Source organism: Buteo buteo, chromosome 32 (genome assembly GCF_964188355.1).
Source record: "Buteo buteo chromosome 32, bButBut1.hap1.1, whole genome shotgun sequence".
In the NCBI taxonomy this organism is placed as follows: domain Eukaryota; kingdom Metazoa; phylum Chordata; class Aves; order Accipitriformes; family Accipitridae; genus Buteo; species Buteo buteo.
This window is the reverse complement of record NC_134202.1, coordinates 1,323,723-1,340,818: the sequence shown is the minus strand read 5'-3', so window position 1 is coordinate 1,340,818 and position 17,096 is coordinate 1,323,723. Positions and strand designations below refer to the sequence as shown.

At 66.1% G+C, this 17,096-nt stretch overlaps 2 protein-coding genes across 2 annotated transcripts in view; both read left to right on the top strand.

The window, feature by feature from the left end:
- LOC142026172 (complement C4-like) overlaps positions 1 to 9,150 on the top strand; it is a 34,224-nt gene extending 25,074 nt beyond the window's left edge. The window contains exons 29-41 of the mRNA XM_075019017.1: positions 945 to 1,111; positions 1,960 to 2,130; positions 2,225 to 2,284; positions 2,401 to 2,494; positions 2,570 to 2,801; positions 3,752 to 3,842; positions 4,134 to 4,208; positions 4,300 to 4,402; positions 4,627 to 4,716; positions 4,948 to 5,043; positions 5,611 to 5,694; positions 8,362 to 8,482; positions 9,018 to 9,150. Of these exons, the coding sequence (XP_074875118.1) occupies positions 945 to 1,111; positions 1,960 to 2,130; positions 2,225 to 2,284; positions 2,401 to 2,494; positions 2,570 to 2,801; positions 3,752 to 3,842; positions 4,134 to 4,208; positions 4,300 to 4,402; positions 4,627 to 4,716; positions 4,948 to 5,043; positions 5,611 to 5,694; positions 8,362 to 8,482; positions 9,018 to 9,150 (1,517 nt within the window). The remainder of the gene's footprint in view (positions 1 to 944; positions 1,112 to 1,959; positions 2,131 to 2,224; positions 2,285 to 2,400; positions 2,495 to 2,569; positions 2,802 to 3,751; positions 3,843 to 4,133; positions 4,209 to 4,299; positions 4,403 to 4,626; positions 4,717 to 4,947; positions 5,044 to 5,610; positions 5,695 to 8,361; positions 8,483 to 9,017) is intronic.
- A 1,848-nt stretch (positions 9,151 to 10,998) lies between these two features.
- Positions 10,999 to 16,615, top strand: CENPA (centromere protein A). The gene is made up of 5 exons (XM_075019112.1): positions 10,999 to 11,040; positions 11,197 to 11,341; positions 13,786 to 13,877; positions 15,820 to 15,897; positions 16,481 to 16,615. Exons 2-5 carry the CDS (start codon positions 11,248 to 11,250, stop codon positions 16,613 to 16,615), a joined length of 399 nt encoding a protein of 132 aa, XP_074875213.1. The 5' UTR covers positions 10,999 to 11,040; positions 11,197 to 11,247.
- Positions 16,616 to 17,096: the final 481 nt, after the last annotated feature.

Sequence of the window (17,096 nt, the reverse complement as noted above, 5' to 3'; positions counted from 1 at the left end):
CGGACACCTGGGTCCCCGGGTGGGGGTCTTGGCTCCCAGCCACATGGGTCCCTCTTGGGGTCACCTAGACCTTAGGGTGCCTGAGGGTGGGTGTCTCCCAAACACCTGGTCCCCGGGTGGGGGTCTTGGCTCCCGGCCACATGGGTCCCTCTTGGGGTCACCCAGATTTGGGGTCCCTGAGGGTGGGTGTCTCCCAAACACCTGGTCCCCGGGTGGGGGTCTTGACTCCTGGCCACATGGGTCCCTCTTGGGGTCACCTAGACCTTAGGGTGCCTGAGGGTGGGTGTCTCCCAAACACCTGGGTCCCCGGGTGGGGGTCTTGGCTTCCAGGCACATGGGTCCCTCTTGGGGTCACCCAGATTTGGGGTCCCTGAGGGTGGGTGTCTCCCAAACACCTGGGTCCCCCCCAAACACCTGGGTCCCTGGGTGGGCGTCAATGACACCCGGACACCTGGGTCCCCGGGTGGGGGTCTTGGCTCCCGGCCACATGGGTCCCTCTTGGGGTCACCTAGACCTTAGGGTGCCTGAGGGTGGGTGTCTCCCAAACACCTGGGTCCCCAGGTGGGGGTCTTGGCTCCCGGCCACATGGGTCCCTCTTGGGGTCACCCAGATTTGGGGTCCCTGAGGGTGGGTGTCTCCCAAACACCTGGTCCCCGGGTGGGGGTCTTGACTCCTGGCCACATGGGTCCCTCTTGGGGTCACCTAGACCTTAGGGTGCCTGAGGGTGGGTGTCTCCCAAACACCTGGGTCCCTGGGTGGGGGTCTTGGCTCCCGGCCACATGGGTCCCTCTTGGGGTCACCCAGCTTTGGGGTCCCTGAGGGTGGGTGTCTCCCGAACGCCTGCGTCCCCAGGTGGGGGTCCCAACTCCCAACCCCCGTGGGGTCCCTGGGTGCCGCCCCCTCTTGACCCCCAAATTGGGGCGGGGTGGGGGGGGTCCCCACAGGAGGCCGGGCGCAGTTCTGGCCGGCGGGTGGCCCGGCGGCCACGGTGGAGGCGACGGCCTACGGGCTCCTGGCGCTGCTGCAGCACCGCGACGGCGTCGGCGCCGCCCGGGCGGCCCGATGGCTGCGGGAGCAGAGCAACTACGGCGGCGGGTTCCGCTCCACCCAGGTCCGGCAGGGTGGGTGCTCTTTGGGTGGGGGGGGGGGGGCCTGGGTGTGGGGGTCCTAAGTTCTTGGAGGCTGGGGGTAATTGGGTTCCCTGGGGTGGGTGTCCCGGATGGCTGGGTCTTCTGGAGTGGGTGTCTTGGGTGGGGGGGTCTCTCAGCCACCTGGGTCCTTGTGGGTGGGGGTCCCCTGGGATTTCTGGGTTCCTGTGGGTGGGGGGGTGTCTGGATGCCTGGGACACCTGGGTCCCGTTGGGTGGGGGGGTCCCCTCAACGCCTTGATCCTCTGGAGTGATGGGTGTCCTGGACATCTGGGTGGGTGGGTGGGGGGTCCCCCAGATGCCTGGGTCCCTGTGGGTGGGGGTCCCCTGGGATGCTTGGGTGACCTGGGTTGAGGGGTTTCACAGATGCCTGGGTCCCCTTGGGGGGGGGGGGGGGTGTCCCCTCAACACCCAGGTCTGCTGGGGTGATGGGTGTCCCAGACACCTGGGTGCCTTGGGTGGGGGGGGGGGGGGTCCCTCAGATGTGTGGGTCCTTGTGGGTGGGGGTCTCCTGGGATGCCTGGATCCCTGTGGGTGGGTGGGTGCCCAGACGCCTGGGACACCTGGGTCCCCTTGGGTGGGGGGATCCCCTCGACACCTGGGTCCCCTTGGGTGGGGGGGTCCCCTCGACACCTGGGTCCCCTTGGGTGGGGGTTCCCCTGGATGTCTGGGTCCCCTTGGGTGGGGGGTCCCCTGGATGTCTGGGTCCCCTTGGGTGGGGGGGTCCCCTGGATGTCTGGGTCCTCTTGGGTGTGGGGGGGGTGCCCGGACACCCGGGTCCCCCACCCACCCGGACACCCGGGTCCCCGCAGGACACGCTGGTGGCCTTGGAGGCGCTGGCCCAGATGTGGCTGCACTGGGGGGCCGGGGCCGGATCCGGCCTCAGCCTGGGGGTGTCCTGGCCGGGGGGGGCCCGGGGGGGACCCGGGGGGACCCGAGTGACACTGGGACCCGGCCTGAAGTCGCTGGAGCAGGAGCTGCAGGTGAGGACACAGAGGGGACGTGGGGGGACATTGGGGGGGGACACGGGGGATGTTGGGGTCCCTCACCCACCCCCCCCCCGTGTCCCCCCCCCAGGTCCCCCTGGGCAGCCCCATCGTGGTGCAGGTGGAGGGACACGGCGAAGGGACCCTGACGGTGAGTGACCCCCCCCAGACACTTGGGTCCCCCGATGGGTGTCACCCCCCCCCCCGACACCCGGGTGTCCCCCCATGGGTCCCGCCCCCCCCCCCCAACACCTGGGTCCCCCCCAGGTCCTGCGCCAGTTCCGCCTGATGACCCCCCTCAACGGCACCTGCCACGGGCTGGGCCTGGAGGTGGCCATCACGGGACCAATCGTCTACGAGGGTGAGGCCCCGCCCACTAGAAGCCCCGCCCGTGTAAGCCCCGCCCCCTTCCTCCCTTAATGGCCGCCCCCTACAGAGGAAGACTATGAGTACTACGAGGAGGAGGCGGAGCTTGGCGAGGGAGAGGGGGAGGAGCCTGCGAAAGGGGCGGGGCTTAAGGAAGGGGCGGAGCCTACAAAGGGGGAGGAGCCTGTGGAGGCCACCACCCCCCCGACCCCCACAGCACGGGGGGAGGGGCGGGGGCGGGGCCGGCGGCGGCGGGACACGCGGGACGCCGGCCGGGAGGTCGCCTTCCTGGTCTGCATCTGGTGAGAGGCGGGGCTTCCTGTGCGCCAGGGCGGGACTTCCTGTTCTGCCTGTAAATGGGGGCGGGACTTCCTCTTCTGCCTGTAAAAGGGGTGGGACTTCCTGTTCCACTTAGAAAGGGAGGGGTCTTCCTGTTCTGCCTGTAAACGGGGGTGGAACTTCCTCTTCTGCCTGTAAATGTGGGTGGGACTTCCTGTTCCACTTAGGAAGGGGGGGTGGGTCTTCCTGTTCCGCCTGTAAACGGGGGCGGGACTTCCTTTTCTGCCTGTAAATGTGGGTGGGACTTCCTGTTCCACTTAGGAAGGGGGGGTGGGTCTTCCTGTTCCACCTGTAAACGGGGGCGGGACTTCCTTTTCTGCCTGTAAATGGGGGCAGGGCTTTCTCTTCTGCCTGTAAATGTGGGTGGGACTTCCTGTTCCACTTAGAAATGGGGGTGGGACTTCCTCTTCTGCCTGTAAATGTGGGTGGGACTTCCTGTTCCACTTAGAAATGGGGGTGGGACTTCCTGTTCCACTTAGAAATGGGGGTGGGACTTCCTCTTCTGCCTGTAAATGGGGGTGGGACTTCCTCTTCTGCCTGTAAATGGGGGTGGGACTTCCTGTTCCACTTAGAAATGGGGGTGGGACTTCCTCTTCTGCCTGTAAACGGGGGTGGGACTTCCTGTTCCACTTAGGAAAGGGGGGTGGGTCTTCCTGGTCCGCCTGTAAACGGGGGCGGGACTTCCTTTTCTGCCTGTAAATGGGGGTGGGACTTCCTGTTCCACTTAGAAATGGGGGTGGGACTTCCTCTTCTGCCTGTAAATGGGGGTGGGACTTCCTGTTCCACTTAGAAATGGGGGCAGGGCTTCCTGTCCTCCCTGTAAGAGGGGGCGTGGCTTCCTGTTCCATGGCGGGGCGGGGCGGGGGGGTGTGGGGTGTGGCTCCCCCCCCCCGACGGGCGTGTCCCGGCTCAGGCGGGAGGCGGGGGTGGAGCTGTCAGGAATGGCGGTGGCCGAGATCTCCCTGCTCAGTGGCTTCCAGCCCCATCGCACCGACCTCGACAAGGTGGGGGGTGGGGGGTGTTGGGGTGCTGGGGGGTGCTGGGGGGAGGTGAGGGTGTTGGGGTGTGTTGGGGTTTTGGGGTGATGGGGGGTGTTGGGGGTGTTGGGGTATTAGGGGATGTTGGGGGGTGTTGGGGGTGTTGGGGGTGCTGGGGAGCATTGGGGGTTTTGGGGTGCTGCGGGGTGCTGGGAGTGTTGCGGTGTTGGGGGGTGTTGGTGGTGTTGGGGGATGTTGGGGTGTCAGGGGGTGTCGGGGTGTCAGAGGGTGCTCTTGACGTCACCGTGTCCCCCCCAGCTGCGGGACGTGGTCGATCGCTGGATCAGCCACTATGAGCTCAGCGGGGCGCGGCTCGTCATTTACCTTGATGAGGTGGGGGGGGGGCGTGTCCCCCCGTGTCCCCATGTCCCCCCCATGTCCCCCCCTTGTCCCCATGTCCCCAATGTCCCCCCATGTCCCCCAGGTCCCCACCCAGCATCAGTGCATCAGCTTCGGGGCCACCCAGGAGGTGGCCGTGGGGCAGCTCCAGCCGGCCATGGCGGCCATCTATGACTACTACGAGCCGGGTGGGTGCGGCCCATGGATGGGTGTGGTCAGTGGGGTGGGTGTGGGATGTTTGTGGGTGGGGCCTGCGAGTGGGCGTGGCCTGGCTGGGTGGAGTCTGAGAAGACCAGCTTGGGGGGGGGGGGGGGTCTGGGTGGTGCAGTTACATGGCGTGGGTGTAGCCAGTACTGGGTGTGGCCTGAAGGGTGGCGTGTCCTCACTGACTCCACCCCCTGACCCCGCCCAGCCCGGCGCTGCACCATCTTTTACAACGCCCCTCGCAGGAGCAGCATGGTGCCCACCCTCTGCTCCGCCCACGTCTGCCTCTGTGCCCAAGGTGGGACCCCGCCCCCCCAACCCCACCCACCCTCCCAGCACCCCTCCCCTGGGGTGGGGGGCACCCACCCCCACCCCCCAGCACCCCACACCCCATGGGTCGAGACAGCCAGGTGTCTGGGACCCCCCACACCCCAGCACCCCATCCCTTGGGAGGGGGGACACCCCCCCCTCCCCAGGACCCCACCCCGGTGGGGGAGGGGGGCTCACCCAGCGGTGCCCCTCCCCCCAGGGGGGTGTCCCCGGCTCCGGGGGGGCGCGGGGTCCCAGTCGCTGACGCTGGACGATCGCCTCGACTTCGCCTGCTACAGCCCCCGCGTCGACTACGGTGACCCCCGGACCCCGCCCTCCCAAACCCCACCCCCAAGCCCCACCGCAAGCCCCGCCCCTCAAACCCCACCCCTTAACCCCTGCCCCCTCCCCCAGACAGACCCCTCCATGCCCCCTGACCCCCATAAGCCCCACATCACCTTTGACCCCCGGTGACCCCACCCCCCCAACCGCCCTGACCCCCTGATCCCCTTGACCCCTGTGACCCCATGACCCCCGACTGCCCTAAACCCTGTGACCCCCTTGACCCCTGACACCATCGACCCCAGATTCCTGTGACCCCATGACCCACTTGACCCCCCCCAGCACCCAACACCCATGACCCTCTGACCCCCATGACTCCATGACCCCGTGACTCCTCCATCCCCCATGACCCTGTGACCCACCATGACCCCATGACCCCAACCCCTGTGACCCCCGTGACCCCCATGACCCCTTTGGCACCCCTAAACCCCCAACCCCTATGTCCCCCTGGACCCCTCCTTAGCCCCTGACCCCACGACCCTCTGACCCCCATGACCCCTGGGACCCATGTGACCCTGTGACCCTTGACCCCCGACCCCAGCGCTGGTGGGCCGGGTGCTGGCCCAGAGCGAGGTCGGGCCCTTCCTGGCCTTTGAGATCGAAATCCTGGAGGTTCTACTGGGAGGTGAGACTGGGGGGACTGGGGGGGACTGGGGGGAGACTGGGGGGAGACTGGGGGGGCTGGGGGGGACTGGGGGGAGACTGGGGGGACTGGGGGGGACTGGGGGGAGACTGGGGGGACTGGGAGGGACTGGGGGGGGGGACTGGGGGGACTGGGGGGGGGACTGGGAGGGGGGACTGGGGGGACTGGGAGGGACTGGGGGGAGACTGGGGGGACTGGGAGGGACTGGGGGGGGGACTGGGGGGACTGGGGGGGACTGGGAGGGACTGGGGGGGAGACTGGGGGGACTGGGGGGGACTGGGGGGAGACTGGGGGGACTGGGGGGGACTGGGAGGGACTGGGGGGGGAGACTGGGGGGACTGGGGGGGACTGGGAGGGACTGGGGGGGAGACTGGGGGGACTGGGGGGGACTGGGAGGGACTGGGGGGGGAGACTGGGGGGACTGGGGGGGACTGGGGGGGGGGACTGGGGGGACTGGGAGGGGCTGGGGGGGGAGGACTGGGGGGACTGGGGGGGGGACTGGGGGGACTGGGAGGGGGAGACTGGGGGGACTGGGGGGGACTGGGGGGGAGACTGGGGGACTGGGAGGGGCTGGGGGGGGAGACTGGGGGGACTGGGGGGGACTGGGAGGGACTGGGAGGGACTGGGGGGGGAGACTGGGGGGACTGGGAGGGACTGGGAGGGACTGGGGGGGGAGACTGGGGGGACTGGGGGGGGGACTGGGGGGACTGGGAGGGGGAGACTGGGGGGACTGGGGGGGACTGGGGGGGGAGACTGGGGGGACTGGGGGGGACTGGGGGGAGACTGGGGGGGGAGACTGGGGGGACTGGGAGGGACTGGGAGGGACTGGGGGGGGAGACTGGGGGGACTGGGGGGGACTGGGGGGGGAGACTGGGGGGACTGGAGGGACTGGGGGGAGACTGGGGGGACTGGGAGGGGAGACTGGGGGGACTGGGGGGGACTGGGGGGAGACTGGGGGGACTGGGGGGGACTGGGGGGGGAGACTGGGGGGACTGGGAGGGACTGGGAGGGGGGACTGGGGGGACTGGAGGGACTGGGGGGAGACTGGGGGGACTGGGGGGGACTGGGAGGGGGGACTGGGGGGACTGGAGGGACTGGGGGGAGACTGGGGGGACTGGGGGGGACTGGGAGGGGGGACTGGGGGGACTGGGAGGGACTGGGGGGGGGTCGAAAGTGACTGCAAAATACTGAAGGGCCACTAGGGGGCACTGTGGGACCATACTGGGCTGTACTGGGCCGTACTGGGGTGGCGCTGGGTGGACCTTGGAGCCTTACTGGGAGAGCCTGAGAGTCAGCTGGGCTGTACTGGGAAAGCTGGGGGGGGGGGGGGTGCTGTGCTGGGGGTTACTGGTTCTTGCTGGTGCATACTGATCCATGCTGGTGCTTACTGGTCCTTACTGGTGCATAGCGGTTCTAAGTGGCTCTTACTGGTTCTTACTGGTTCTTACTGGTGCATAGTGGTTCTAAATGGCTCTTACTGGTTCTTACTGGTTCTTACTGGTGCATAGTGGTTCTAAATGGCTCTTACTGGTTCTTACTGGTGCATAGTGGTTCTAAATGGCTCTTACTGGTTCTTACTGGTTCTTACTGGTTCTTACTGGTGCATAGTGGTTCTAAATGGCTCTTACTGGTTCTTACTGGTGCATAGTGGTTCTAAATGGCTCTTACTGGTTCTTACTGGTTCTTACTGGTTCTTACTGGTGCATAGTGGTTCTAAGTGGCTCTTACTGGTTCTTACTGGTTCTTACTGGTGCATAGTGGTTCTAAATGGCTCTTACTGGTTCTTACTGGTGCATAGTGGTTCTAAATGGCTCTTACTGGTTCTTACTGGTGCTTACTGGCTCTTACTGGTGCATACTGCTTCTAGGTGGTTCCTACTGGTGCTTACTGATTCATGCTGGTTCTTACTGGTGCATAGTGGTTCTAAATGGCTCTTACTGGTTCTTACTGGTTCTTACTGGTGCATAGTGGTTCTAAATGGCTCTTACTGGTTCTTACTGGTTCTTACTGGTGCATAGTGGTTCTAAATGGCTCTTACTGGTTCTTACTGGTTCTTACTGGTGCATAGTGGTTCTAAATGGCTCTTACTGGTTCTTACTGGTGCATAGTGGTTCTAAATGGCTCTTACTGGTTCTTACTGGTTCTTACTGGTGCATAGTGGTTCTAAATGGCTCTTACTGGTTCTTACTGGTGCTTACTGGCTCTTACTGGTGCATAGTGGTTCTAAATGGCTCTTACTGGTGCATAGTGGTTCTAAATGGCTCTTACTGGTTCTTACTGGTTCTTACTGGTGCATAGTGGTTCTAAATGGCTCTTACTGGTTCTTACTGGTTCTTACTGGTGCATAGTGGTTCTAAATGGCTCTTACTGGTGCTTACTGGCACATACTGGCTCTTACTGGTACATACTGCTTCTAGGTGGTTCCTACTGGTGCTTACTGATTCATGCTGGTTCTTACTGGTGCATAGTGGTTCTAAATGGTTCTTACTGGTTCTTACTGGTGTTTACTGGCTCTTACCGCTTCTTACTGGGGCATAGCGCGTCTAAGGGGTTCTTACTGGTGCCCAGTGGCTCTCAGTGATTGTTACTGGTGCCCACTGGTGTGGACTGGTGTGGACTGGTGCTGACTGGTCCCTGTTGGCCCGGCAGAGGTGGCCCCCGGGGGGCGGGGCCAGGTGCTGGGGCGGGGCAGTTGCCCCCTGAGGCTCCGCCCCCACCGGCGGTACCTGCTGATGGGGGGGGACGGGATGGTGACCGACCCCCACGGACGGTGAGAGGGGAGCCCGCTGTCCCCAAATGTCCCCCCACGTTCCCCCCATGTCCCCGTGTCCCCACATCCCCTCCTGCCCCCCCAGTGTCCCCACGTCCCCCCAGTGTCCCCATAGCCCCCATGTCCCCCCATGACCCCATATCCCCTCATGCCCCCATGTCCCCCCTTTTCCCCCTGCCCCCATGTCCCCCCATGTCGCCATGTCCCCCCCAGTGTCCCCCCATGTCCCCGTGTCCCCCCACGTCCCCCCAGTGTCCCCACATCCCCCCCGTCCCCCATGTCCCCATGTCCCCCAATGTCCCCACATCCCCCCTGCCCCCCCAGTGTCCCCATGTCCCCCCATGTCCCCGCGTCCCCCCATGTCCCCCCAGTGTCCCCACATCCCCCCCGTCCCCCATGTCCCCATGTCCCCCCAATGTCCCCACATCCCCCCCTGCCCCCCCATGTCCCCTGTCCCCCCACACCCCTGTGTCCCCAACCACCCCCCCCGATGTCCCCATGTCCCCCACCGTCACCCTTGTCCCCCCTCCCCCAGCCCCCAGTTCCTGCTGGGCCCCCGCTCCTGGGTGGAGGAGGTGCCGCCCCTCCCCCGCTGCGGCCCCGCCACGCCCTGCCGCGCCCTGCTGGACTTCATGGACACCCTGCGCCCCCTCGGCTGCCCCTTCTGACCCTGGCGGAGCACTGGGAGCCACTGGGAGCATCCTGGAAGCAACTGGAATCATGCTGGAAGCAACTGGGACTCTGTTGGGGGGCAACTGGGGCCATGCTGGGGCAACTGGGAGCAACTGGGACCACACTGGAAGTGACTGGGACTATGTTGGGGGGCAACTGGGACCATGCTGGGGCAACTGGGAGCAACTGGAAGTGACTGGGACCATTCTGGGGGAGACTGGGACCATACTGGAATCATACTGGGAGTGACTGGGACCATGCTGGGGGCCAGCTGAGAGCAACTGGGAGCCTGCTGGGGCAACTGGGAGCAACTGGAACCACACTGGAAGCAACTGGGACTATGTTTGGGGGCAACTGGGACCATGTTTGGGGGCAACTGGGACCATGCTGGGGCAACTGGGAGCGGCTGGGAGTGTCTAGGAGCATGCTGGGGGCCACTGGGATATACTGGGAGCGCTGAAACTACGCTGGGGTGCAACTGGGATCACACTGAGAGCAACTGGGATCATATTGGGAGTGACTAGGAGCAACTGGGAGGATACTGGGAGCAACTGGGAGTGACTGGAACCACACTGGGAGGAACTGGGAGCATGTTGGGGGCAACTGGGAGTGTCTAGGAGCATGCTGGGGGCAACTGGGATATACTGGGAGCAACTGGGACTAAGCTGTAGGCAACTGGGATCATACTGGGAGCAACTGGGACTATGCTGTAGGCAACTGGGATCATACTGGGAGCAACTGGAGTCATACCGGGAGTGACTGGGACCACCCTGGGGGCAACTGGGAGTGACTGGAACCACACTGGGAGGAACTGGGAGCATGTTGGGGCAACTGAGAGTGTCTAGGAGCATGCTGGGGGCAACTGGGATATACTGGGAGCAACTGGGACTAAGCTGTAGGCAACTGGGATCATACTGGGAGCAACTGGGACTATGCTGGGGGCAACTGGGATCATACTGGGAGCAACTGGGACTAAGCTGTAGGCAACTGGGATCATACTGGGAGCAACTGGGACTAAGCTGTAGGCAACTGGGATCATACTGGGAGCAACTGGGACTAAGCTGTAGGCAACTGGGATCATACTGGGAGCAACTGGGACTAAGCTGTAGGCAACTGGGATCATACTGGGAGCAACTGGGACTAAGCTGTAGGCAACTGGGATCATACTGGGAGCAACTGGAGTCATACCGGGAGTGACTGGGACCACCCTGGGGGCAACTGGGAGTGACTGGAACCACACTGGGAGGAACTGGGAGCATGTTGGGGCAACTGAGAGTGTCTAGGAGCATGCTGGGGGCAACTGGGATATACTGGGAGCAACTGGGACTAAGCTGTAGGCAACTGGGATCATACTGGGAGCAACTGGGACTATGCTGGGGGCAACTGGGATCATACTGGGAGCAACTGGGACTAAGCTGTAGGCAACTGGGATCATACTGGGAGCAACTGGGACTATGCTGTAGGCAACTGGGATCATACTGGGAGCAACTGGAGTCATACCGGGAGTGACTGGGACCACCCTGGGGGCAACTGGGAGTGACTTGGAGCAACTGGGACCATACTGGTGGCAACTGGGATCATACTGGGAGCAACTGGGGCGAAGCCCTGGCCGCCCCCGTTCAATAAATGCTGAGCTCCGCGCCCGGACGCCTGGGTCCCCTGTAGTACCCTGTGGCTGGGGGAGGAGCCACGTAAATTTATGCTAATGAGCCCCGCGGCTTCTTTCCCGCCTCCGCCCCCGCTCCGCACCTCCACGGCACCATCGAGACGCGGTCTCCGGCGGCGCAGAGCGGCCGGGCGGCCGCCTATTGGTCGGAGGGCGGGCGGAAGTGGCGTCAGGAGGAGGGCGGCGCGGCGGGAGGTTTGAATTCGGGCGGCGGCGGCAGGTTTGGGGGATCTCGGGCATGACGTCACGTCGGGGGGTGGGGGGGGGCTGATGTCATAGCGGGCCGGTGAGGTCAGGAAGGGGGGGGAGGGGTGTGACGTAGGGGGGGACCCGGCCGCTTGGGTCCCCCCCCCGACGCCTGGGTCCCCCCCTCCAGCGACCCCCGGACGCCTGGACTCCGCCCCTCCGAAGTGGGCGTGGCCTCGCCATGCCCCGCCCCAAGCCCCCCACCCCCCGGCGCCGCCCCCCCCCTGCAGCCCCCCCGGCCCCGCCATCGCCCCGACGGGCCCCGCGGCCCCGCAGTGAGTGGGGGGGGGGGAGAGGGGGGGAACGGCACCCTATGGACCCTCGCGCACCCCCCCGACTCTGTAGACCCCGCCCTGACCCCCCTCGGACCCTATAGACCCTGCCCTGACCCCCACAGACCCTACAGGCACCCCCCCCCCGACCCTATAGACCCTGCCCCGAAGCCCTGAACCCCCCCCAGACCCTATAGATCTGGACCCTGTAGACCCTACCCTGAACCCCCCAGACCCTATAGACCCCCCCAGACACTACAGACCTAGCCCTGACCCCCCCCTCTGACCCTATGGAACCCGCCCTTACCCCCCCCGGACCCTATAGACCCCCCCCCGGACCCTATAGATCCCCATCCCGACCCCCCCCCAGACCCTATAGTCACCCCCCAGACCCTATAGACCCCGCCCTGACCCTCCCCAGACCCTATAGACACCCTCCGGACCCTATAGATCCCCATCCCGACCCCCCCCCCCAGACCCTATAGTCACCCCCCAGACCCTATAGACCCCGCCCTGACCCTCCCCAGACCCTATAGACACCCTCCGGACCCTATAGACCCTTGCCCCGACCCCCTCAGACCCTATAGACCCCCTCAGACCTTATAGGCCCCGCCCTGACCCCCCCTGGACTCTACAGACCCAGACCATGTAGACCCTGCCCTGACCTCCCCAGACACTACATACCCCACCCTGAACCACCCCCCCGACCCTATAGACCCCCCCAGACCCTATAGACCCCGCCCTGACCCCCCTCGGACCCTATAGACCCTGCCCTGACCCCCACAGACCCTACAGGCACCCCCCCCGACCCTATAGACCCTGCCCCGAAGCCCTGAACCCCCCCCAGACCCTATAGATCTGGACCCTGTAGACCCTACCCTGAACCCCCCAGACCCTATAGACCCCCCCAGACACTACAGACCTAGCCCTGACCCCCCCCTCTGACCCTATGGAACCCGCCCTTACCCCCCCCGGACCCTATAGACCCCCCCCGAACCCTATAGATCCCCATCCCGACCCCCCCCCCAGACCCTATAGTCACCCCCCAGAACCTATAGACCCCTCCCTGACCCTCCCCAGACCCTATAGACACCCTCCGGACCCTATAGACCCTTGCCCCGACCCCCTCAGACCCTATAGACCCCCTCAGACCTTATAGGCCCCGCCCTGACCCCCCCTGGACTCTACAGACCCAGACCATGTAGACCCTGCCCTGACCTCCCCAGACACTACATACCCCACCCTGAACCCCCCCCCAGACCCTATAGACCCCCCCAGACCTATAGACCCCCCCGACCCCCCCCCCGACCCTATAGACCCCCCCCAGACCCTATAGACCCTGCCCTGACCCCCCTTGGACCCTATAGACCCGGACCATGTAGACCCTACCCCGACCTCCCCAGACACTACATACCCCACCCTGCCCCCCCCCCCCCCAGACCCTATAGACCCCCCCCCCGGATCCTATAGACCCCTGACCCCCCCCAGACCCTATAGACACCCCCTCTGGACCTTAAAGACCCCACCCTGACCCCCCCTGGACCCTATGGACCCCGCCCTGAACTCCCCCCAGACCCTATAGACCCGGACCCTGTAGACCCTACCCTGAGCCCCCAGACCCTATAGACCCCCCCTGGACCCTATAGACCCTACCCTGACCCCTCCCTGGACCCTATAAATTCCCCATCCCCCTCCCTGTTCCTATAGATCCCACTGGACCCTATGGATCCCTCCTAACCCCCTACACCCTATAGACACCCTCAAACCCTATAGATAGACCCCCCCCAGGACCCTATAGATCCCCCCCCGGTCCCCATCTCCCCCCCCCCCCCAGTGCTGGCAGCCCCTGATGCTGTCACCCCCTGTCCCCTCTGTCCCCTGTCCCCCCTGTCACCCCCCTCATCCCTATAGATCCCTCCCTACCCCCTATAGACACCCTCAAACCCTATAGACCCCCCCCAGGACCTATAGATTTCCCCCCCCCATCCCCATGTCATCATCTCCCAGTGCTGGCAGCCCCTGATGCTGTCACCCCCATGTCCCCTTCTGTCACTCTGTCCCCTGTCACCCCCCTGTCCCCCCATCACCCCCATCCCTTCTGTCCCCCTCGTCGCCCCCTGTCATCCCATCACCCCCCTGTCACCCCTGTCCCGTCGCCCTCGTCACCCTCCTGTCACCCCCCTGTCCCTCTTTCCTCCCGTCACCCCGGTCCCTCTGTCCCCTGTCCCCCTCGTCACCCTCCTGTCACCCCTGTCCCCTCATCACCTCCCTGTCACCCCCATCCCCTCCGTCCTGTCCCCCTCGTCACCCCCTGTCACCCCATCACCCCCTGTCCCCTCTGTCTCCTGTCCCCTGTCACCCCCTGTCCCTCTGTCCCCCCGTCCCCCCTGTCACCCCCCTGTCCCCTGTCACCCCCCTGTCCCATCCCCTCCCGTGTCCCCCCCCAGGGCGCCGGCCGGGCCAGCGGGCGCTGCAGGAGATCCGCAAGTACCAGAGCAGCACCCGCCTCCTGCTGCGTCCCGGCCCCTTCGCCCGCCTGGTGAGAGCGGGGGGACCCCCAAAACCCCCCGGGGACCCCCCCCAAACCCTCTGGGGACCCCCCCCGGGGATCCCTAAACTCCCAGGAGACCCCCCCCAAACCCCCTGGGGACCCCCCCAAACCCCCTCCCGGCCACCCTAAATACACCCTGGGGACCCCCCAAAACCCCCCCGGGGACCCCCAACCCCCCTGGGGACACCAAACCCCCCCCCGGGGACCCCAAACCTCCCCCCAGGACCCCCAACCCCCCCCGGGCCTTCCCAAATGCCCCCCCCAGGACTAGCAACAACCCCTTGGGACCCCCCAACACCCCCCTGGGCCCCCCCTCAGGGGACCCCCGTGTCCCCAGCGCTGTCACAGCCCCCCAGTGTCCTTGTCCTCCCCCCCTATGACGCAGGTCCCCTCCCCCGGCCTTGTCCTCTCCCCTCCCCCCATGACGCGGTGTCCTTGTCCCCCCACAAATGTCCTTGGGTCCCCCCCCATCCCCCCTCGGGACGTGGTGTCCCCTGTGCCCCTCCCCCCATGGTGGCACTGTCCCCATGTCCCCAGAGCCACAGATGTCCCCACACTGGCACTGTCCCCAGGGTGGCTCTGTCCCCGTGGCCCCATCCCCAGCATGATGTCCCCAGGGTGGTGTCCCCCATGTCCCCACGTCCCTGGTGTCCCCATGGTAATGTCCCCATGCCCAGGGTGTCCCCAGGGTGGTGTCCCCATGCCCAGGATGTCCCCAGGGTGGTGTCCCCCATGTCCCCACATCCCTGGTGTCCCTTGCCCTGGGGTAGGGTGTCCCCAGGGTGTCCCCAGGATGGCAGCGTCCCCATGTCCCCATCCCCAGGGTGGTGTCCCCCATGTCCCCACGTCCCTGGTGTCCCCAGGGTGGTGTCCCCATGCCCAGGATGTCCCCAGGGTGGTGTCCCACATGGCCCTGTCCCCAGGGTGGCCCTGTCCCCAGGGTGGCTCTGTCCCCAGGGTGGCTCTGTCCCCGTGGCCCCATCCCCAGCATGATGTCCCCAGGGTGGTGTCCCCATGTCCCCACGTCCCTGGTGTCCCCATGGTAATGTCCCCATGCCCAGGATGTCCCCAGGGTGGTGTCCCCCATGTCTCCACATCCCCGGTGTCCCTTGCCCTGGGGTAGGGTGTCCCCAGGGTGTCCCCAGGATGGCAGCGTCCCCATGTCCCCATCCCCAGGGTGGTGTCCCCCATGTCCCCACGTCTCTGGTGTCCCCAGGGTGGTGTCCCCATGCCCAGGATGTCCCCAGGGTGGTGTCCCACATGGCCCTGTCCCCAGGGTGGTGTCCCCAGGGTGGTGTCCCCCATGTCCCCATCCCCAGGGTGGTGTCCCCCATGTCCCCACGTCCCTGGTGTCCCCAGGGTGGTGTCCCCATGCCCAGGATGTCCCCAGGGTGGTGTCCCACATGGCCCTGTCCCCAGGGTGGTGTCCCCAGGGTGGTGTCCCCCATGTCCCCATCCCCAGGGTGGTGTCCCCCATGTCCCCACGTCCCTGGTGTCCCCAGGGTGGTGTCCCCAGGGTGGTGTCCCCCATGTCCCCATCCCCAGGGTGGTGTCCCCCATGTCCCCATGTCTCTGGTGTCCCCAGGGTGGTGTCCCCATGCCCAGGATGTCCCCAGGGTGGTGTCCCACATGGCCCTGTCCCCAGGGTGGTGTCCCCAGCGTGGTGTCCCCCATGTCCCCACGTCCCTGGTGTCCCCAGGGTGGTGTCCCACATGGCCCTGTCCCCAGGGTGGTGTCCCCAGCGTGGTGTCCCCCATGTCCCCATCCCCAGGGTGGTGTCCCCCATGTCCCCATCCCCAGGGTGTCCCTTGCCCTGGCGTAGGGTGTCCCCCGGGTGTCCCTATGCTCAGGCTGTCCCCAGGGTGCCCCCCCCCCCCGGGTGTCCCCCTTCCCAGGGGTGTCCCCCGTGGTGTCACCTCCGTGTCCCCAGGTGCGGGAGATCTGCCTGCTCTTCACCCGCGGCGTGGACTATCGGTGGCAGCGCATGGCGCTGGTGGCCCTGCAAGAGGTGGGTGCTGCAGGGGGGGGGTCCCATGGGTGCTGAGGGGGAACATCTGGGGAGGTCCCATGGGTGCTGGGGGGGGCCCATGGGTGCTGGGGGGAACATCTGGGGAGGTCCCATGGGTGCTGGGGGGGGGCCCATGGGTGCTGGGGGGAACATCTGGGGAGGTCCCATGGGTGCTGGGGGAACATCTGGGGGGGTCCCATGGGTGCTGGGGGGTCCCCCCAGAATACTGGTGGGTGCTGGGGGGGAGCTGGATGGGGGTCCCTAGGGTTCAGGGGGGCTCCCATGGGTGCTGAGTGGGGTCTCGGAGGGTCCCATGGGTGTGGGGGAGGCCATCTGGGGTTACAGAGGGGTGGAGAGTTTTGGGGTGCCCTTCCCCTTGGGGACACGATTTGGGGTGCAAGGTGCTTGCCTGCACCCAATCCCCCCACCCCGGACCCCTTTTGCAAGCTGGGGGGAACCGATCCCTGCCCACCCCCAGGCTAGAGTGGGGTGAGGGTGCAAAGGGGATGGGGGGGGTGAGGGTGCAAGGGGGGTGGGTGGCCTGGTTTTTGGGGACACCCCCCCTCCACATCTCGGGGCGCAGGCGGCGGAGGCCTTCCTCGTGCGGCTGCTGGAGGACGCCTACCTCTGCACCCTGCACGCCCGCCGCGTCACCCTCTACCCCAAGGACCTGCAGCTGGCCCGGCGCCTGCGGGGGCTGGAGGGGGGGGGGGTCTGAGGGACCCCCCCCACCCACCCCCCCACCCGCTGCGGGCACCCCAATAAATGTGTGTTGGTGAATCCCGGCCCTTGGCGGGGGGGGGGGGGGTGCTGTTGCAGGGAGGGGGATGGGTGCTGGGGGAAATAGGGGGGGTCTTATGGGTGTTGGGGGGGTCATGAGTGTAAGGAAGGGGGACTGGGTTGGTGCCATGGGTGCTGGGGGGACATCTGGGGGGGGCATAGGTGCTGGAGGGACATCCGAGGGGGTCTTATGGGTGCTGGGGGGGGCCATGGGTGAAAGGAAGGGAGACTGGGTTGGTGCCATGGGTGCTGGGGGGGCCCATGGGTGCTGGGGGGACATCTGGGGGGGGGCTATGGGTGCTGGGGGGGGGGTCATGAGTGAAAGGAAGGGAGACTGGGTTGGTGCCATGGGTGCTGGGGGGGGCCATGGGTGCTGGGGGGGGGGTCATGAGTGAAAGGAAGGGAGACTGGGTTGGTGC

Coding starts and splice junctions, on each gene's coding strand:
- CENPA (XM_075019112.1), top strand. CDS start 11,248: ATGCCCCGCCCCAAGCCCCCCACCCCCCGGCGCCGCCCCCCCCCTGCA. Junction 11,342..13,785: donor ACGGGCCCCGCGGCCCCGCA/GTGAGTGGGGGG, acceptor GTCCCCCCCCAG/GGCGCCGGCCGGGCCAGCGG. Junction 13,878..15,819: donor CCGGCCCCTTCGCCCGCCTG/GTGAGAGCGGGG, acceptor CCGTGTCCCCAG/GTGCGGGAGATCTGCCTGCT.